General features: G+C 39.5%; 1 protein-coding gene across 1 annotated transcript; it reads right to left on the bottom strand.

Annotated features, from left to right (window-relative positions):
- Nucleotides 1-1,570: 1,570 nt before the first annotated feature.
- Nucleotides 1,571-16,004, bottom strand: DCAF7 (DDB1 and CUL4 associated factor 7). Its single transcript, XM_089532226.1, has 7 exons — nt 15,684-16,004; nt 11,644-11,802; nt 9,030-9,141; nt 7,229-7,347; nt 6,581-6,790; nt 5,643-5,760; nt 1,571-4,514 (listed from the first exon to the last, which is right to left on the bottom strand). Exons 1-7 carry the CDS (start codon nt 15,819-15,821, stop codon nt 4,342-4,344), a joined length of 1,029 nt encoding a protein of 342 aa, XP_089388352.1. The 5' UTR covers nt 15,822-16,004; the 3' UTR covers nt 1,571-4,341.
- Between the last annotated feature and the right edge of the window lie 6,396 nt (nt 16,005-22,400).

The following is a 22,400-nucleotide window of genomic DNA, read 5'->3' as shown; positions in this document are numbered from 1 at the left end:
AAGTCCCATAGAGTACAGTCTGGGGACCACTGGTTAATGTATGGAATGTTAGTTCACTGGTAAGAGGTATAGAAATGTACCACTCTTCCCTCCATGTTTGCAGATTTGATTAATATGTTCTCTCTAGGAATATCTAGATCCTCCAATGCAACTCTATGGTTCACTTTACCTAAATGTTGCACTTAAGGCCTTTGTAGCTCCTCCAGCGCAGTTCTATGGCCCATGTCTGGCAGATGTTGACCACTCAGGTAAACATGTTTTAGTTATTGGCAGTTTTTCCATATTCGCCACAGTCTGGTGCCCCTAGCCATAGCCAATATCAAGGGACAAGTGTAGTTGCTATTGCTACAACGTTGTTGCTGTGTGCCTCCAGGTCCTTTCCAACATGGTGACCCTCAGTTTTTCTTGGCTGGTTTCTTCAGAGGGGGTTTGCCATTGCTATCCTCTGAAGCTGAGAGAGTGTGACTTGCCCAAGGTCACCCAGTGGGTTTCATGGCCTAGTCACGATTCCAACCCTGGTCTCCAGACTCCTAATGCAACGCTCCCCCATATTTTATGTGTCCAGGATACTCAGCTTAGAATAGACCATTATGATAGTCTTCTATCAATTCAGTATGTCAGTATCCTGATAAATCTACTAAACCCCTGTGCTTTTTAAGGATTTTGTTTTAGTGCGCATACCCTGATAACCAATATAAACTTTTTACAAGTTACAAGTAGTCTATACATTTCTTATAGAGTTTCAAGAACCATTTGGATGGCTGGACGAAAGAGTGTGGCATCAATTACCTCAAATATTTAATCCATGGATGGAGGAATCTTTAGATGTACATACGTTTTGAACTTCGACAGAAGTATTAAGAAGGAGGGAAAAAATAAGGGATTACGAGAGAACAAAAAGATCTTTACTCCTACTAGCACATATTATTTCTTCCCAAGCTCCACACAAACCTATTTATCCAATTGTCTTTGGCCTGTTACAGACTGCCAAAATAAAGCTGCTTTGGGTCTCTTTGGAGGTATGCTGTTTAAATGATGGATGCATCCTAAGAATCCAGAAGCTGCACCAGAGCTGCACTCCAGTGCTTAGGAATGGAGTGTGGCTTTGGCGCGACCTTCAGACTCTTAGGACCCATGCATCATTTAAATAGCATACCTCCAAAGAGATCCGAGGCAGCTTTATTTTGGCAGTCTGTAACAGGCCTCAGTGTGCTTTTCTAAACCCCATTTTAGTATGAAAGAAAAGGTACAGAAGTGCGCAGAGTCTTACTGTAAATTGATGGATACTGACTTGCAAGTACATTCCTGACAGCATGAACCTTATTTAGAGCTGCAAATAGAAGTTTCATTACATCTTTACTTACATGTGTTTGCACAATGTTTTACTTTAGGACACTGGAGTATATTCTTGGTGTCGCATGTCGATTTGAGGTTTCAGGAAGCTAGGGAACCTGTGTACATTTAAATTCCCTCTTTAACTCCCAGAAGTGAACTTTCAGCCAGGTAAGACAAACTGGTAGACGTTCGCCTCAGTCTTTCCTGCTTTTTTTTTTTTAATCACCATGAGTAATTTACAAACGTCCCAGTTTTTATTAAAACGTAAGAAAGACAGAATACACACAGGAGGGAAGGAGAAATGGAACAAATTAAAATGTACAGAGGAAGCAAGATCGGCATTTTTAAAAATTCCAGCATTCTACTTCAAACCTTTTAAAAAACTTTTAAATTTTTTACAGCGTTTCGATACAGTTTCCAGAAATCAAGGGATCAAAATCAAGCTAAAGTCCGTTTCGTTATAATTTCTTCATAAAAACCAAAAAGGGAATATTGCAACGAGTTAAACATTGTCTGCCACTTTAAAGAAAGATTAAGTCTAGGCCGGTAACTACTTTATCCAACGATATTGGGTTAAAAATATATATATATATTTAACACCTAAACCAAAAGGGGAAAAAAAGCAAAGAGAAATATAAGTAAAGTCAGTGCTATTGCTTATTCGAAAGAACAAAGAGTTGGGGACTTTATAAAGTCATGCTACAAAGTTCACACCTTTAGGAAATCACACTGAGAATACACAACATAAGGTAACATCATACAGTTCAGTACAGGTTAGTAAAAAAAAAATCGGATCATATTAATTCATATCCTGTACATAAAAAACTTCTTTGTTCCTTTTGAAAGAGATACCACAAATCAGTATTTGTCACTCAACCAGTCAACCAACATCTCCCCACACTGCTTTACAAATACATTATATGTATGTTTTTGTTCTGTTCTGGAGTACATCCTTAATTGTATTCATGCCCATGGTCCACAAGCCTTAGACCAGTACTGTCCAGCCAACATAAACAAATTAAACTGAACATTTGGATTTAATCCTGTTTCTGGCTTCTGCAAGACCATAAGCAATGTGTTTGTACTTCTGCATCTTAACTAGTGAAGTTCAGTGGATGAAGTGGGGAGAGGAGGAAAAAAGATGAGAAGTCAGCAGTTCGCTCTCACGCTACAGGTTTGTCTCAGGGCAAGAACTGGTATATCTTTAACAAAGACATTTATACATCAGTCACCACATTTCCCCACCACTGTACTCAAGTACTACAAAACAAATAATCAATAGGTTTGTCACATGTCCTTTCGTCTCACTATGTACATCGCTGCTGATTATATCTGAAAAGGTCTTTCCACCGTGCCTCATGTTATCATGGAATAATGGTATAATGGAAACCATTTCTGCTCTCCTCTCTGAACTACAGGGAAGCCATCCTTTTGAGAAGGCAGTGGAAAAATCATAAATACATTCAATATTTAACATGTGAGAGAAAATGTGCACAAACAGATAGAACTACTGAAGCTTTAGCATAGTTAATATGGGAATAAGAAGCATTATCTCAATATGTCTACAGAAGAGAAGTTCAAATATTTTGTAATGAATTACATGAATCGAGTCATATTATTGTTTTAAGAAAAATAGTGCAACCCCATATTTAACAGCAAGTCCCAACACTTATACTAGGTGTATGTTCCATACTACCTTAGGAAAGCAATTTTGCATTGCTCTAGATACACCCCACTGCTGAAGTAAATGGGATAAAATTGAATGCAACAGTTCTTTTAGGAAAATGATTGCTGCCTCTCAGATTAAATAAGATTATCTATGGTGGAAGAACTTCTTATATTTTGCTGAGAGGCATAGATGGATAAGGGATTGCAATGCACACTTAGTGCAAAATTGTAGATGAAACTTCTCCAATTAGATGGTAGGCATTTACCTGTCTATCAGCACTATAGCTTCTGAGGAGGCTGTTATAGAGAAAGGAGAGCAGGAAAGAAATTATAGTAACATATTTCATGTAGGTTAAAACTTCACTCTGGGATATTTCCGCAAGAGCCCTGTGTATTCTGTGACATCTTCTGAAACATCCACAGATCCCCCACTTATAGCTGGACAAGTTTAAAGAGAAACAGATCTTTATTTATGGAGAGTGCCCTTATCAAGAATCACCCCTAGTATCAACAGATACAACAGACAGAAAGAAACTAAGAATACAGAAAGTTAGTTTTGTATCCCTTCACTAGAACTTTGAACAGTGTTATGAGGCATCTAAGAGCAGTAATAAATTATTTCTGGCCTGATTTAAACGGGCCTTTGCACCACCCCCGTCATGTGCTAGTGGTTGGCCGAGGACGCAGCGTCCATACCGGCCTCACCCCTAGCACGTGATGGGGGCATCAAAATGGCGGCACCCTGTACACACAGGCGCTGCCATTTTGACGCAACAGACGCGTAGCATCTGCACGTCCCAGTGCGCTGGCGACATAACGAGTGCGCCATTTGTGCATTCAGGCGTCGCAAGCGCGACACAAAAAGAACCCACTTTTTGCGGGTTCTTTTTCAGCTGCCGGGAAGCGTCACTGTTTGGCAGCTGAGGCTTCCCACCGGCAGAAATGGAGGTGGCGGCAGACCGCCCTTTTCGGGCGGTCTGTATCCCACCTCTGCTAAGATATTAACTGCAAGTAAGAACCATTGCTAAGTTAATACAAATGCTCAACACAAACAGCTGTCATATATACATAACTTTAATTGAAAGCAATAATAAAATCCCAAAAGGTCAGAAAGGCTCAGCATATCCCTGCAATTTTAAATTATTGTAGTGGGAGGGGGTGGGAGAGAGAGAGAGAAAGGGAGAAGTTAGTAAAATATACCCATCAACTCCACTTGTGAGTCTTCCTAGAACAAGTTGAAAAGAGCTTGTGACACTGTCTAAATGCAGTTTTGTTCTGAACTTTAGAAGCAGGGAAATACTACAATCCTGCTCCATTTTCCATATGGTTCACATGTTTTTACACTCTCAAGATTTCCAGACAGTTGTTGTAACAGATAGCTATCCAGTCCGGCTGCGTTGATGCCCATTGCACATTGTTGATTTCTCCTTCCGCTGTGTAAGCCAAGATTGGGTCCTCAATGGCACGAGGCATTTGCTGGATATCCCAAATAAGTGCTTGATGGTCATCCGCTGCCAAAACCAAAATGCAGAATTAGAGCTAAGAAAAAGATTTCCCCCCAAAATGTTTAGCAGTCCCTGTAGTCAGAAGTATAACAGAAAGGAATTTACAAATAAATCAAAATGCACTGCTCATTTTAGATACTAGTTTTTCTACTGCGTTTTTGTAAAAGAAATATCACAAACAAGAAAGATTAGGTTGCTAAGGAACAGCTATCCATATGTTATGGGGTTATTGTTATTTTTTTTACTTACAACTGTAGCAATTCTCCTTTTAGGAAAGTTCTTAACATTAAAATTGTGTTGTTGTATCTGCTTCAAAATTATTAGAACAAATCTATTACATTTGGTACTAACGAGACATACATCCAGTTATTTCAACATCTAAAACATGTGTCATTACCCCTCAAGATTTGTTTTCCACAGAATCATATAATTGGAAGAGGCCAATAGATTAAACCAATTTTCTACATAATACTTCACTTCTACAACCTACATTTTATATTCTATTTTTTTCTCTATTACTTCATAAAATGCTAATTATAACTGACTTACTTAGGGGGAACAATTATTTTTATGCTAATGATGAAGTAAACGAAAGCCAGAATCTGGATTAGAGAAAAACAAAAGATAAATCAACTATGGGGTGAAACAGACAGCTGGCCATGATTAAGGTGGGACCGCACAGCCCACTCCCCAAGCAGACCCCTGCCACAGGTCCCAAGCCACATGCCGCAGGAGTCAGATTAAAACGGCTCCTTTTTGATCCAGTTTTTTGGACCAGTGTGTGGTGTCAGAGCAGCTTCTGGCCACTTTAGGAATGTGTGCCACCTAAACACCATGCCCCCAAAGCAGCTGGAAGCTGCTTCATTTGGCCCGTGTGTTCTGGACCTATAACATACAAACCAAGCAAACTATGGTTATGTAATGTGCATAACTTGGACTACAATCCTATGTTCACATGATTATAAATGACATCTATATAATGTCTGAAATAACATGCATTGGACTGAATTCAGCGAGGCAATCCACTTCTGTTTAAATAATGTGGATAACTCAGAACTTGCTCTAATTTAAGAAAGAATGAGAAACACCCAACAATCCTTTTAGGGGAAAGTGACAACAATAATCCATGTTTACCTGCTGTACAGATATGACATGAAGAGTGTGGTGCCCAGGCAATGCCATTCACACATGCTCTGTGGTTGTTCAGTCTGGCAACAGGTGTACAAGGAACTCTGACATCCAGAATTACAACCTTGGAAGAGAAAACAAATAATATAAAAAATAATGCTAGAAAAATAAGTTTAGGGAAAGAAAATGTTATAATACATGATTTGAAGCCATGCACAAAAACTTTTACATTACACAGACTAACCTCTTCAGAAACTGAAGTATTCATATTTAATCTCATCCTTGCCATGTACACTTCTCTTTTAATAAGCAACAAAAATGAGAGTATTTCCTCAATGCAAATCAACATATGAAATGCTTTATCTCTGTGTTACTTCAGTTAATAAGGGCAGAAATTAACACAAAACTATTATTTTAAAACAGATCCCTTATTTTGAAGCAGACTAGCTCATGAGACTAAGTGATACAATGCAAGCAGGTCATTTCAGCAAAATTATTTAGACTGGCCAGTCCACCCTCACAGCCAAAATGATAGTAAAAGTGATAAAGTGAAGACTGCCATGAGGGTAATGACTTGTTCCTACTTAAGCTTTCTCACTAAGCATCCCAGTACAGCTAATAACCTTCATTTAATATAAACTAGGAGAGAGAAATGTTTGGCCCTCCAGATGTTTTGAGTTACAACTGCCATAATACCCAATCATTGACCATTTAGAAATACAGGCCTGATGGAGTTGCATGCCTGTTGGGTGTCACTCCAGCTGTAAACACATGCACCTCACTACAGTGTGCTGACAAGATGGCTATAAGAAAAAATGGTATCCCCATGCCTTTCGCATATAGCCAGAAAATCTTGTTAAAGACTAAGAACCTATGTATTAGTGCAGTGTCAGTACTGTCTAGGCATGACATATGCTGGATGCCCTCACAGAACACAGTCTTACCTCCATGCCATCCATTGCCATTGTTGCAAGATAATTGGGGTCCTGCTTATTCCAGCAAAGGCGGAGCAAAGGATGGTGCTGAGGATCCTCATAGATAATAGTGCTGTGCTCCAAGTGACGCAAGTCAAACATTCTTACTGAGCCATCAGCACCAACAGAGGCAAACATGTCTCTCCCACCTCCTGCACGGCTGAATGCAATATCATATACCTACTCAGGACAGAAAAAGAAAAAAGACAAAACATAATTATGTTGCCTTCCATACTAAGACTTTGCTCCACACTAGCTTTTTGTACAAATGCAGAAACATAGAAGGTACGTGAGACAACTTTTTTTGCTTTAGATAAAGAAAATGCTAACTACACATTACAGCAGCCAACAAAGGCCTCCCTCCCCCCAAATCAAATGTCTGTGAAACAATTTCTCGGGACTATTATCTTTTCCTCTATTTACTTGGTTGTATCTACTTTCTATAACTAATGAATAAGCATGAAGAGAAAAGTTGAACTTATTTCTGGAGTGCTAACAGTATCTCCATAACCCTCCTTCACAGAGACATCAATAGTCCCATTTTATAGATTGGAAAACATTTTACTAGGTCCACATGTGTGATATGTCCCTGTGGAGAAAAGAAAAGTGCACCATCACCTCTTTATCATGAGCTATCAGCTGGGTCTTGACATGGCCGGACACCAAATTCACTCTTCCCAAGACCTGACCAGTTTCCAAACCCCAGATGGTGCAAGTTGTGTCAATACTAGAGGTACCTAAGGCAGGAAGAAGGCAAAAACATTTATATTAAGAATTCTTCTTTGGTGTCATAATCACACAACAATTAAACACTATTTGTAATAACAGACAAAGAAAAAAGCCTAGTCTCTCCAATTCGTGCTTTATAGAAAGAGCTGCCTAGATGCATCTGAGATACTGCTAATATATTCTGCTTTAAAAGACAGTTAAAGTATCAGTTACGGCACTTAAATCAAAATGCCCAATTTTAAAGTGAGGAATTAAAATTATTGTACCTTTTCTGAAACTGCATGGAATGCCAATTAATCACCTAAAATATGAATCTCTATTCCTCCAAATACTATTGAATTACAACTCCATCATCCCTGACAATTGGCTATGCTATTTTCCTATCCCTGGGTTAAAGTTGTAGTAGAAGAGTTGGCTAGATTATGTCAATTAAAAAGAAATGTTATAGATCAATAAAATTCTTCTAATCCATATTATCCTGTAATAAACATTAAGTGCACTTAGATTATGTATGAATAACATCCACAACATTAAATAATATATACAACTGTTAAAAAAAGGAAGCCTAGAAGAGATGCATCAGATACAACTGTGGTTATGGTGAAAAAACAGTGCTTGCTCATAAATTAAGAGAAAGAGAGAAGGAGGGAGAGATGAGGAGGAGGAGGTGTGCTTCTCCCATGCCAACTCCTGCAGAGTCTTAAATGAACCCATTATACAATTTTTAAAAGGTAGATTTTCATCTTCACAAAGGCATGATTGCCTTCATGGCATATTTGAACACAGCCAAATAGACTAGCTGCTATCTCACTAGTCAACTAACCAACATGTCAGCTATAGAAAAGGCTAAATTGATCAAAGGGAAAATTAATAAAGCTCAGAGTGATTCTCATGGATTCCATCAGGATTCTCATTTGCTTCATTTATTATCTGTTTACGTGTATATGAGAAGTATAGGAATCAAATAGTGGTCATTAAATGTAGGAATTGGTCTACAAGAGAATTGCATTTTGGACAATATAATTCAGTAACAAAGCCTGATTCAAGCCTTTTAGTTTATGTGCAACATGAGTAGTGCCAGTTTCTCATTGTCTATGCAATAGCCATTATAGTCCCTGTTCAGTTCATTTATAGAATCATACAATCATTGAATCACAGACTTGGAAGAGACCACAAGGGCCATCCAGTCCAACCCCCTGTCATGCAGGAACTCTCAATCAAAGCATACCCAACAGATGACCATCCAGCCTCTGCTTAAAGATCTCCAAGTTAGGAGACTCCACTACACTCCGAGGAAGTGTGGTCCACTGTCAAACAGCCCTTACTGTCAGGAGGTTCCTCCTAATGTTGAGGTGGAATCTCTTTAAGATCAAAATTTTTACTAGTATCACTAGTCAAGTGACTATTTATTAAATAAGTAAGTAAGTAAGTACTGTAAGTCAAGAACTGTCTTTCAACTTCAAGAAGTTATTTATTACCTGGAAAAGTACTCCAGGTTCAAAGAACTCTTCCAAGTCTAAATGCAATTCCTTATATTGTATTAGGAAGAAATAACAGCAAAATGACCTTCCTGAAACAGAGATCCACCAACAGCCATTTTATCACCTTTAGCTATATTTAGACTGGCAAATGTTATCTATTTTCATCATTCTACCAACAGCACCCTGCAAAATTAGCGTTTCACTCTTACCTAATAGATAAGGATCTACTTCGTTCCAATCAAAGGATGTCAATGGAGCACAAAAGTCAGAATTCTTATTGTTGTTCAATAAACACTCTAGTCTGGTCTCTGTTTCACCCACCTGTAATAAGAGATGCAAACATATTAGTAATAGTAATAAAATTTATGTGGTCTTTGACCAGTATAAAAACAAGAGATGCAAACATATTTATCTTCATACCAAATCTACTTGCTTGTCTAAAGTAATGTAAACCCTCAAATGCATAGCTTAGGGGAAAGCCATTTCTCTGTCTTACATTCTAGAGTCATTTTTCTTCATCTAAAAGGACAATCTTCTTTCTTTTTCATGGTTTAAGCACTGGATGAAGACTCTGGAGACCAGGGTTCAAATCTAAACTCAGCCATGAAAACCCACTGGATGACCCTGGCCAAGTCACATTCTCTCAGCCTCAGAGGAAGTCTGAATCCCTTTGAACAAATCTTGCCTATGATAGGTTCAACTTAGGGATACCACAAGTCAGAAACAACTTGATGTCAGAAAACAACAAAGGTTAATGCACTCATCATTCAAATTAGGTTTAACAAAGGCTTGGCTACATTTAATTGAAATATAAACACCTTTACACCTTTGTTTCTGAATCATAGTTAGCTAGCCAGTCACTGTAAATGTGAAAAATACACTGGCTTTGTGAGGGAATTTCCACTGACTTATTAGATGTTTTAATAAGCACGGTTTTCAACTGCTCTATAATGAAGGTCATATACTGTCATATCTGAAATTCTGTATCTCACAAGATTGGACATACAGAAGAGAGGACATAATGTTACATTCCATGTTTCTGAGGTCAAGAAAATGAATAAACATATTATCATGACTATCAGATTATAATTAAGACAGCAGGCAAACTGATTTGTATTTCCCCTTTTATATTTCACAGTGACCTATATTAGGCTTGTGGAATCCACTTTGTTTTTTATTATGAAACCCTACAGCACTCACTTGTAGCATAGGCTTCACAAGTACCAGCAATGACAGATACCGCAGCTCCAAGTAGAAATATACTGCTACAGTACAATGACGAATTGTAGCTGCAAAGACTCCTTAACAAAGCCCATACGTTCAGTGCATTTTTAGTTTAGCTGGATCTGTATTCTACAGCTATATATAATATAGGAGTAAATTATGGCACTTAATTGCTACAGCTGCTTCTTTACTTAATGTTTTCTCTGGAAATGACTTGCTTCAATTCTTTGTTATTATAGAGAATCTAGATACCTTTACCTAACCACTGTATTCCCGAATTTTCTTCAGTTGTCCTCCCATCTTTTGTCAGATTAGATTTATACTATTATTTTCTAACCTACAATAATTGTCCCTAAAATATAGTCTATTTCCCCACTACTTTTTTAGATTGTAAGCCTGAGGGCAGGGATCTGTCTGACTAAAAAATTTATGTACAGCGCTGTGTAAATTTACAGCGCTTTATAAATAAAGGTTAATAATAATAATAATAATAATAATAATAATACTTGGAAACTGCTCCAGCTGCTACCCTCCTCTGTACCCTCAGATTATTACTGATGCTCTATTGAACAAATGTACAAAAAAGAAAGGAAAAAAGACCCAACAACTCTACTACACAGCCTCTTCTGCCATTATAAATAGATGCTTTGCATTTAAACCTTGTTTAGATTCTGTTCACAGGCGAAAGTCAAAGTGTGTAAAAAAATGAAATCAGTGGTGTCAAATACAATTCATAACTGTAACACCTCAAAACTCCTTCAGCAAAACAGAAGCTTTCCCCTTTCATACCAGCCTTCCTCCCTACACCCGTCAGTGGTCTTCACTTTGTAAGTTTTTTTGCCTTATCCAGCGGCTAAAGATCATAGACTGCAAGTAACTTACTGCACTTTTAATGCTTCTACTGGCACCCTCTTCTTTCTTACCTAGCTTTCATCCCTTCTTCTCTCCACACCAGGACTATCACCTCTGCACCCAGCAGTCTTGGATTTGCTAAACAGAATGTTGTGCTTAGATTGGGGAGTTACCCTTGATGAGTTGTATAAAACCTAAACAGACTGTAACTTGGGAAGAGTAGTAGAAACCCAGCAATATTAAGTATATTGGGACCTAACTATAGTGCTGGCAATGGGAATGCTAACAGTGGTGAAATGTACTTTAAATGCTTTGTGGAACCACCACTTTAACTCCATTTAACTACAATACAAATCAGCAATATTTCACCTGTTTAAGAATCACATTATGGAAAAGAACCATGAGGGTAATTACCATAATTACAGTCTATTTAACAGCCATAACACATTGGTTTGTTTCCTTAACCTCAAAAACAACATATTCCTCCTTGTATGTGCTACATTTTGAAAAGTATAGTTCTATAATCCCCTTTGAATTCTAGTGAATTACACAGATGTTTTTGGGACAAGTAGTTTAAGGACAACTATTATACACAAAATTGTCCAACAAAAAACATAACACAAAACCACTGCATTTGTCCTTTGGTAGGCAAAATATCATGCTTTTCTGCCACTTATAATATTCCCAAGGCTTCACTGGTGATTCTAGGCTACCCCCCAAAAAAGACCTTCTGAACAGCCAACTTACTCTCCATACACGCAGGTAGTCACCACTGGTTGCCAAAAGGTCTGGATAAACCCCTTTGGTATCTGGGATCCACATGAGCTTGGTAGTGGGATATGGGTGGTCAAAGGTATTCCTGCAGATGAATTCTGAGCTTTCTTCATCCAGTCCAACAAGCTGAACCTACAAAAAGCAACAACAAAAAAACAGTTATTCTGCTTCATTGCTATGTCCACATAATTTAGGTTTCAAGGAACAAGCAGACCACCAAATTGACTACGCTATTAAGGAAATTTGCAGAAGACCTATTAAAACAAACTCCATTGTTTGGTTATGTTGGATTTTCCAAAAGTAAACTGATCACATAGTCTACCATTACTAAAATTTCGAACAAACACACACACACTGTTTTTGCTGTTGAATATGATGGTGTTTTATACCAATGGACCGAAACTTTGGCCTGTTACAGACTGCCAAAATAAAGCTGCTTTGGGTCTCTTTGGAGGTATGCTGTTTAAATGATGCATGCACCCTAAGAATCCGGAAGCTGCACCAAAGCTGCACTCCAGTGCTTAGGAATGGAGTGTGGCTTTGGCGCGACCTCCGGACTCTTAGGACTCATGCATCATTTAAATAGCATACCTCCAAAGAGACCCGAAGCAGCTTTATTTAGGCAGTCTGTAACAGGCCTTAGTATCAGCAAAAGAAGCAAAGAAGAAGCTTTAGCTCCTTAGCAGGCATAAGGTATGTTTCCATGGTGGGACTTTAAAGTGTAAAGAGTATGCTTCCCTCACACTTTTATGGAGGTTCCAGATGATACTGCCATTGATTTCTTATCTTTCTATGTCTTCCAAGTATGTCTCTCCTCCTTATCACTGAAAACCCATTAAGAAGAAAATAAGCAGAATTGCAGTGCAGTATCTTTATAGTGTAGACAAAAAAAAGTGTTATAGGACGATTGGAAGGTGTTCTGCACAAGACAATTAGATGGCATGTTGCGGACAACCTTTCCCCCCACCCCAATCACTTACATTTATAGTTTCAGAGCTATTTCTGTCCTATACAGTGTAGAAGCAAACTCTGCTTTTCCCCTAAATTATATCTCTTTCTGTCTCCTTAAATCCTATCTTTACACATCGCATACACACATATCTGAAAACACTGCTGTCATTAAAAATACCTCTTGCATTTTGTTCTCTGCACTAGTTCAACAACCTTTTACTCCCACAGAGCATGCCAGCTGTCATAAGCATGACCCCCCCCCCCCCGCAACTCCTGGCAATTCACAACTTAATTAAAGGATCCAACTATACTGTTTACTTGTACGTTTATAAATTACAGAATTCAGAGTTAATGAAATACAAGCACTGAGGAAAAATTAAAGTATGCTCGCTTAGTGCAAGGCAGGCACATTACAGCTTTCTTTTCAAACATCAGTGTAAGTGAAGGGAATTTGGTGCTCCTGAAGTTTCTTGTGCAGGGACATGGGGTAAAGACAGTTTGTTTTTGGTTCCAACTTCAGAGTAAGCTTGAATGGTGAAGAGAGAATATGATAAAACTGTAATCCTAGCACCCACTTAAAAACAAACCATTTTACAGATGAAACACTGGTTCATTTGCAGCTGGCAGATTACAGCTATGTGTATTTAAACTGTTTTTGGGGCTCCTTTTTTTCCTGCAAAGCAGCGCCGCGCAACTTGTATGCTGTGGCGCTCCTGCACAGGAAAGAAAGGCGCATCTTTTTGGCGGTCTGTACCCTGCCAAAGAGTCCTGAAATTAGCAGCAGCTACCAGAAACAAAAGGAACGAGGCAACGCAGGAGTTAGTCTTTGGGCCCAAACAGACAGGCCAAAATAAAGCTGCTTCGGGTCACTTTGGAGGTATGCTGTTTAAATGACACATACGTCTTAAGAGGCCAGAAGCTGCACCAAAGCTTCACTCCGGTGCTTAGGACTGGACCTAAGCTTTGGTGCGGCGTCCGGCCTCTTAGGATGCATGTAGTATTTAAACAGTATCCTTCCAAAGTGACCTGAAGCAGCTTTATTTTGGCTTGTCTGTTCGGGCCTTTCCATAGCAGACAAGCAAGACAGAGAGCATGAAGGAGAATAGAAGAGAGCCACTTTGGCTGCTTCATTTGGTGGGAAAAGATCAAAATAGGCAGTAATGCCTAGAGGGGCTCAAAATCATGCCAAGCTTCCTTTATGGACACACAAAAGCATACTCATATCTATTTTTGCCATGTTGAGGCTTGGCATAGGTTAAAGACCCTCTCCTGCCTGTTAGGTCCTGAGAAGCAGCCGGTTCAAAATATCAGAAGGGAAGAAGGGGAGGGCAAAGAGGAACACTATCCATGGCGTCACGGGTGCTTCCAGATAGCGGGTTCTGCACCTCTTCATCAAAATGTATTCTGTGTGTGTGTTTTAATTGTTTCTGTTGTGTGGGGAGGAGACTGAAAACACAACTGGAGAACATGTGAAGGCTACTAGCTAAAGACGACGGGGCATCTTTAATAAACCTCCATGAATGAATGGGTACAACTATGGACCAAATAACCTACTGTATATACCTGACTATAAGTCGGCCTCATGTATAAGCCGAGGGCTGGTTTTAGGGCCAAAAGGATGGATTTTGCCATGACCTGTGGATCACGTAAAACATGGAAGCTCCTTTAGTGCGTGTGTATGTGTGCATGTGGCAAGAAAGACTCTCATTGAGGCTTTTTGCTTTGGTGTTTCAAGCCTTCGCTCCCCAGACAGTGGCAGCGCAGGCAGGAGAGGGACACTGTTTGTTTGTTTAAAAGCAACCAACCACCCAGGACTCTTTCTGCTTGGTGCAAGAGAGAAATAAACCACTTTCCTTTCTGCGTGGGGAAAGCTGAAAGAGCTGCTATTGCATTACTATACTGACCTGTAAATACGCTGACCTGAGATTTTGGGGCCAATTTTTGGGCATAAATATAGACTAGTATATACGGTAATCTCAAAGGAACTTGTATCAGTCCCAAATGTGGACTGGCACCTAGAGGTGTGCATTGCCCTCCAAAGTACCAGAGCGTCTCAACTGTGGAGAATGGATATATATATATGGAGAGAGATCTTCTAGCACCTTTGAAACTAAGTGAAAGAAAGAAGTTGGTAGCATGAGCTTTCCTAGACTAAAGTCTACTACAGGAGGGCAGATGGCAAGTCGGATCTGGGAAAGGGCACTCTACTTGTCACTAATGGGGGCATATCTCCGTATGCCCCCATTGGCCATAGCTATAGCAGCCATGGCGACACTTTCCATCCGACACAATAATGGGATTTGGGGTTGGAGTGGTATTTTGTCCTACAAGGTTCTAGTGCCCTTCCATGAATTACGGCACCAGACCTCTCTAAGGCTACATCCGCACTGCAGGAATGACCCAGTTGGACACCACTAACTGCTATGGAATGCTGGGAAGCGTAGTTTGCTGTGGCACCTGAGCAGAAGCAATCCCTTTTGACACCGCTTCAACTGCCATGGCTCCTTGCTTTAGAACAGTGGTCCCCCAAACTGTGCCCTTTGAGAGACACTATTTGGACTACAACTCCCAGAAGCCTCAGCCATGTTGGCCAACAGTCTGGGATTCTGGGAGCTGAAGTCCAAAACCCCTTCAGGAGCACAGTTTGGGGACCATTGCTTTACAATGCTGGGGACTGTAGTAGAAATAAGGTCCAAGACACACTGCAGCAATGATCCAGTTTGAGGCCGCTTTAACTGCCCTGGCTCAGCGCTAGGGAATCATGGGAACTGTAGTTTTGAGAGACATGGAGCCCTCTCTGCCAGAGAGAGCTCTGGGGCCAGAATAAACTACAGTTCCCAGGGTTCCCTAGCACTGAGCCAGGGCAGCTAAAGCGGCCTCACACCGGATCATTTCCTCCTCGCGGATGCTGCCTGAGTGCCCTTAATTAAGCCTCCCCTCCCGAGGTGCCGCAGGATGGAGACGCGGCGGTTAAATCGGTATCGAACCGCGTCTGGTGCAGACGCACCTCGGGGAGAGAACGCCTCCTTTCCCGGCCCCAGAGCCCTCTCCCTGCCGCCTACTTTATTATTGTACTCCTCCACGAAGCTGCCCAGCGCCAGCCTGAAGCGCTTGTCGGGCCTGACGCTCCAGTTCATGGCGTAGACGGTCCATGGCGCCTCGTACTTGTAGATCTCCTTGCGCTTCCCGTGCAGCGACATGGCGCCAGGGAAGGCCGAGGACGACGACGCCGCCGCCTCCGGCTCACGAAGGCCTCCTCACTCCGCGGCGGCACTGGCTCTCTCTTCTCTTCCCTCGCACACAACGACGACTACGGCAGGGCCCACTCCCCCGTCCACCGACTCCTGTTCAAATTCCCCACGCCCATTGGCTGACGGCGACGCCACTCCGCGACAATCCCGCTCCTCATTGGTCTCCTCTAGCGCCTGCCCGATTCAGTCCCTCCCCCCACCGAGGGGATCTTTCATACTATTCGCTGAGGGAGCTGTCGCTCTGGATTAAAGCCCGCCTCTCCGGCAAAATTTCAGCGTATCAGGATGAGGCAGCTACCAAAAAAAACATAGAGAGAGAAATAGGTAGAGGTAAAAGAGCAAGTGAAAGTTGAGAGGTTTCAGTCACTGCTGCAGTTATTATTATTATTATTATTATTATTATTATTATTATAGTATAACAATAATAATAATAATCAATAGTTAATAATTATAATTAATAAATAAATAATAGTAATAATTATAATATAATTATTATTATAATAAAATAATAATAATAGATATGATAATATAATTATAATTATAAAATATAATTAATTAATAATAAACATTATATTATAATTATATAATAATACTATACTTAATACATAATAATAAATAATAATAATATAATTATAATATAATGTTTATTATTAATTAATTATAATTATATAATAATACTATACTTAATACATAATAATAAATAATAATAATATAATTATAATTATAAAATATAATTGATAATTGATAATAATAGTAATATTTATTTATATTCCAGTATTAATGTTGTGTTGGGGACTTTGGTCAAGAAGACAGTTTGCAGAAATAATCCGGTTTGAGACTGCTTGAATTGCCTTGGCTCGATGCTATGGAATTCTGGGAGCTGTAGTTTTTGTCAGGCATCTGGCCTTCTCTGTCAAAGAGAGCTGCGGTGCCACGATGAACTACACATTATTATTATTAAGCTTTATTTATAAAGCACTGTAAGTTTACACAGTGCTGTACATACAATCAATTAAAATAGACAAAATAAGTCTGCCTGTGGCATATATTCTACAACAATATTTAAACGTAATGCTTATTAATGCGTCCTAACATTCAAACAATAAAATATAGCAGACAAGAAATTAAAATAACATTGGATAGCTGCTTGGTTTTCTCCCAAGGAGAGGGGCGGGCAGAGAAGGAGGAGGACAGAATTAATTTTAATTAATTCTAATTAGTATTATTCATTATTGTTAATTAATTAATATTTAGTTAAAACCTATCTGTGGCCCTAACAAGTTTAGCGTATTTTAATTTTGGCCCCTACCTACTACTAAGTTGTGCAGGCCTTTGATAAGGAAATCCAGTACAAATCTAGTCAAAAGAAAGTCCCTCTCCTGTTTGCTTGATGAAGAAACCAGTGTGACTTCGAAAGCTTGCAACAAGTAAATGTGCATTTTGGTTGGCCCAATAAAGGCATCATTGTTTGGATGTTATTGGATTTGTTATATGGCCAACATGGCAACCACTAGATGTTTTTTGGATTTCAAGATACCTATTTTTAGCTAACACAGGGGAAGAGAGAGCCAGTGCACCGGCACTTTGCCATCTGAGGCTTCTGCCTCCAATGAAAGTAAAGCAATTTTTTTCTAATATTGGCACTAATTGGCATGCTTTACCGCTACACCACTTAAAGTTTTCCTGATGCAAAACATGAAGACGTTCTCTACCTACATAGTGTTCTCTACCTACATAGGAGCCTGTGGCTTCACAAAGGAGGGAGACATGCTGGATTCCAAGGAAACATCTTCTTTGAATTGCAAATGGACATTAAATTTCCTTGACTTTGAAAATCTACTAGTGATCCCATGGCCAAAGTGGGAAGAGCCCTCCCTACCATCTGAACTAAGACTGAAATAGCAAAATGCAGGCCTATGACTAACATCTCCCATTTCTTTCTCTTGTTTGCCTGATGAAGAAGCCAGTGTGACTTTGAAAGCTTGCAACTTGTAATTGTGCGTTTTGGTTGGTCCTATAAAGGTATCATTATTTGGATGTTATTGGATTTGCTATCCCTAGATGTCCTCTGAGTTCAGTAAGACTTACTTTCTAAGAAGTGTGTATAGGATTGCAGCCTTAGTGTGCCTATGCTGTACCTGTGCCTGTAAGACACACAGCGAAATACTAACAACAACAGAGACTCCTTTTTTAATCCATGCATCATTTCATGTGGGGAAAAGAAGCCTCCCAGTGTTGATGAAATAACATTCATTGCTCCCTGTCCTGTTAGGGACAGGGAGGGGGCTGCTTTGATTGCAGGACAGGTTTACAACAGCCTCGTTGTGTAGTCTCTGCTATGCAAATGGGCCGTGAATAATTTATGAATCCCTCACAATCTACGTACCCCTCCTCTAAGTAGATATGCACAGGAGTACATCATAACATCCTGAGTTCTGCCTGACATGGACCACAGTTGCACAGTAAATCCCAAAAAGACCAACAAAGTCAACTTATCTGTAGCAAAGAGTATCTCTAGGGGAATTTTAATTAGCTCAAAATAATTACTTGGCTGTGCTACAAGCAACCCTTATGGGAAAGTTTCCCATCTGTATACAGAGAGAAAAGGAACGAAGGAACTTAGGAGAGACAGAATTCTCTAAATGAAGTATTGGTAGAAAGACTTTCCATAATATAGCCATAAACCTATACTCCACTTAAGGAGAAATCTTAATGGAGCTTATTTTGAAGTGCATATATAGAGAATTTAATTGTGAGCATTTCTTACTACTCCTTCAGTTGCTCCCCCCACAACTTGTTGCTGCTGTGTGTTTTTAAAGCCAACCCCAAGGAGATCCTCTCATTCATGGGGTTTCTTGGCAGGATTTGTTCAGAGGGGGGTTGCTACTTCCTTCCTCTAATGCTGATAGAGTGTGACTTGCTCAAGGTAACCAAACCAAATCAAACCAAACCAATAAGCTTCATTTATATACCTCTTCATATCACCTAAACAGTGTCCAGCTGTAAACTAATTTGTCCCCAACAATCTGGGTACTCATTTTAGCGACCTCAGAAGGATGCAAGCCTGAGTCAAGCTTGAGCCCTTTTGCTGGTCTTGAACTCACAACTTTATGGTTTTGAATGAGTGGCTGCAGTACAGGTATTTAACCACTGTGCTACCAGGGCTCCTGTGGGTTTCCATGGCTAAGTGGGGATTTGAACCGAGATTTGTACTCCATTGCTCCAGCCACTACACCCATTGGCTTTACACTCGTTTCTCTATAAATTTCTTCATTCACCTGTCAGACATGCATGCTCTAGCTCCTGAACTACAGACTCTACTGTGGTTGAAATAAAGGCTGCTCTTCTGTTAAAGTTTTGTGCTAATTCCAGACCCTGAAGATAGATAGCCTTTAGGAGAGCCGCATGCCATGATGTGATATCTCCAGAGAGCCCACATACATGAGTTTGTTGCTCCAAATTTAAAACTTGCCTCTAGCACAAATGCGATAATGCAGTCTTTTCTTTCTGTTCTATTTGATATAAACTGGTGTGGGCAAGATCAGATTAAGGTGCCTGGGGCCCTGGAGCAGTATCAAAATGAGGTTCGCTTTATGCACATGTTTGTGCTGTTCTTGGTGTTCTGGTGTGGTGATAAAAATGAATAAATGCTAAATGGAACAAGACAATACACCACAGTGTAAAAATCTTCATACATGAATCCATCTTTGAGACCACAAAGTTGATGTGGAAAATGAAACAGTCTTTGAAACAAGCATGTATCTGTATTAAACATATGTACATGGAGCCAGTGTGGTGTGGTAGTTTGAGTGTTGGACAAGGACTCTGGAGATGAAGGTTAAAATCCTAACTTGGCCATGGAAACCCACTTGGTGATCTTGAGTAAGTCACACTCTCTCAGGCTCAGAGGAGAGCAAAGGCAAAACACCTCTGAATGTATCTTGCCTTTAAAACCCTGTGATAGGTTTGCTTTAGGTTCACTATAGGTTGGAAATTACTTGAAGGCATGCAGCAACAGATTTTCATACCAGTGGGGTAAGTCGCTGGTAAAATGCCGGTAAAACATCAGGGAAGTACACATGTATGAAAGCTTGATGCACTTCCCAACTGGCAGGGAATCGTCCCTTCGCTTCCAGTACCGTTGAATTGTTCGTGAAACAGCAATTTCCTATGAACAGAAAGTTTGCATTAATGGGAAATTGCTGCTCCTCGAACAATTCAGGGACACTGGAGGCAAGGGGATGATTCCCTGCCATTTGGGAAGCACGCCAGGCTTTTATACACTTGCACTTCCCTGCCATTTTTCTGGTGTTCCATTATATTTTAAAATTATATCTTTATTAATCATTTCCAAAATCATACATTTATATTTTGCACATTGTGTTAATACATAATAATAACTAAATCATGCCTGTTATCTATTATGGTCCATAATAAGGTTTCTTTCTTCATCTTTATCTTCTTCCTTTCCCTTTTACTTCCCATGTCGAATGTCCTTTTTATGTTACTTATCTCATTTTCTTCTTGATTCCTGCTGTCATTATATACATCCTATGTCTTGCTCTATTCCCATGATCGATTCTTCTATTCCATTTTCCATATCTACAATATTTAAATCCTTAATCTTGTATATATCCTTGAATCACATCTCAGTACAGTATATCATTTCAAAAACCAAACACAGCCTGTATTTTCCAACATTACCTGAATCCTTCATCAGTACATCTTTATGTCTTGTCCAAAATTAATAAAATATTTTATCCAGTTTTACCATCTGCAATAGGATGTGTTGACCGTGTATTCTCCTTATTTTATTTTTCCTTCCAATAACTTTGATTTTCCTGCAAATATTATCTTTATCCGGGTCAATTATCTATTATTAATTTTTACTTTTATTACCAATATCTTTCCCCCCTCTTCCTCTTCTCTATTTTTGTCTTATCTAACTAATAATTATGTTAAACTACTTAACAGGATTTTATTGCAATAAATTTCTATCAATGCCCCAATTTCCCCCCCCCCCCCAATATATTATAATGGGGAGCCATTCTTCTTCCACTTTATCTAGTCTCCCAACCCCAATCATGAATGGCAGTCTGTCCATTTCTCTAATAATCGTTAAGTTTTATTAACCATTTATAAATATTTAGCTCATCCTCTGATTTCCAATTTTTAGCTATTATTAATCTAGCTGGTGTAATAAGATACTGGAGTTTATCAGACAAGGGGAATTGGAAGTATAATCTGATGGCAATCTGAACGCAATCATGGGGTTTCACGTTATTGTGTGATAGATTGCCACACTCAAATTCGGGCAATGGCATGCTATTTTCGGGCAATGGGGAGACAGTTCGAATGCAATGCGTATTCAAGTAATTGTGCGAAACTAACGACTTTAAGTGAATGCGTTTTGGCCCCACTTTCTTTTCATTCGAATTTAAGAGAAATTTCTCCTGTTTGATAAACTCCCGTCTTCTGCTTTTAAAATTGTTGTCATATTTAATAGGTATAACTCCGTCATTTTGAATATTTTATCTTAAACATCTCTTGTATTATTTTATGTATTTTATCCCTAAAAAACTTTTATTTTTTCACATTTTTGGTGTTTTACAGCGCTTACCCCACGGTAAGCGCTGGTATGAAAATCTTCAAGTGGAGAACTACTTCAAGAGAAAGAATTCTAACAATCAGTCAGAGCTTTTTCTTCTTATAATCTTAATAGTGAAGCTTCAAGATCCTTTTTTAGCAAGCATATTTATTGAAATAATCTGTTTAGCAATGCTCTTTTGACTTTTATTCCATAGCAACAAGCTTTTCTATGTGATCTTTGTGTCCTAGACAACTTAGCCACAGACTCTTTGCAGGCCTATATTCAAGGAAAGAGTATTTCCTGTTTAGGTTAGACAAATCAAGCCTATTGACTGCAGGTTCCTCTGAAGAGATGCAGACTTCTTGTAAGTAAAAGCTAGCTACTCTGACCTGCTTACAGTGTGGCCACGCACGCTCCTTTTATTTCTAAGCTATTGATCACTTTCATGCCTTGCAGCCTGATTTCATGCAGTGCCTCCTAGTTACTCTCATATAACTTAAAATGTTAATGATAACAATTTTTAAAGCCTAGAAATAGGGAAGAGGGGCAAAAGAGAAAAGAATCAAGTAGCATGTTTAAGGAGTAGATTGCACTGGCCAAATAAAGCAACTTCTAACCATGTTGAAGGTGGGGTGCTTGGATGATGCATGAGTTGAAGGTGTGTGGAAAGCAAAACAAAGCCGTATTCTGCGGCTCAAAACCAGAGCACAAAGAAGCTGCAATATTCTTATTCAAGATGGAAAATGTGCATTATCGCATGGGCACATAAACAGCCTGGCACCAGTACAGGACTGCGGCAACACAAAAACATGATTGCCAATAATACCATGGATGCAATTACAGCATACACAAATCAGACAGTCCATGGAGTGAAGTGGTGTGAAGGGAACATGTATGGGAGGCCTTCAATGTATCACTTGGCACACCGATACCATGTA

The sequence above is a fragment of the Sceloporus occidentalis genome, unplaced genomic scaffold, assembly GCF_023333645.1.
Source record: "Sceloporus occidentalis isolate IW3139 unplaced genomic scaffold, rSceOcc1.0.p SCAF_7, whole genome shotgun sequence".
In the NCBI taxonomy this organism is placed as follows: Eukaryota; Metazoa; Chordata; class Lepidosauria; order Squamata; family Phrynosomatidae; genus Sceloporus; species Sceloporus occidentalis.
The sequence above is the reverse complement of the archived record's forward strand: the minus strand, read 5'-3'. Positions and strand labels throughout refer to the sequence as shown.

What these genes read in the sequence shown, in the direction of transcription:
- DCAF7 (XM_089532226.1), bottom strand. Translation starts at nt 15,821, where the DNA reads ATGTCGCTGCACGGGAAGCGCAAGGAGATCTACAAGTACGAGGCGCCA. An exon ending in TGGAGGAGTACAATAATAAA is followed by an intron (nt 11,803 to 15,683) that starts GTAGGCGGCAGG and finishes TGCTTTTTGTAG; the next exon opens with GTTCAGCTTGTTGGACTGGA. An exon ending in ATGTCATATCTGTACAGCAG is followed by an intron (nt 4,515 to 5,642) that starts GTAAACATGGAT and finishes TGGTTTTGGCAG; the next exon opens with CGGATGACCATCAAGCACTT.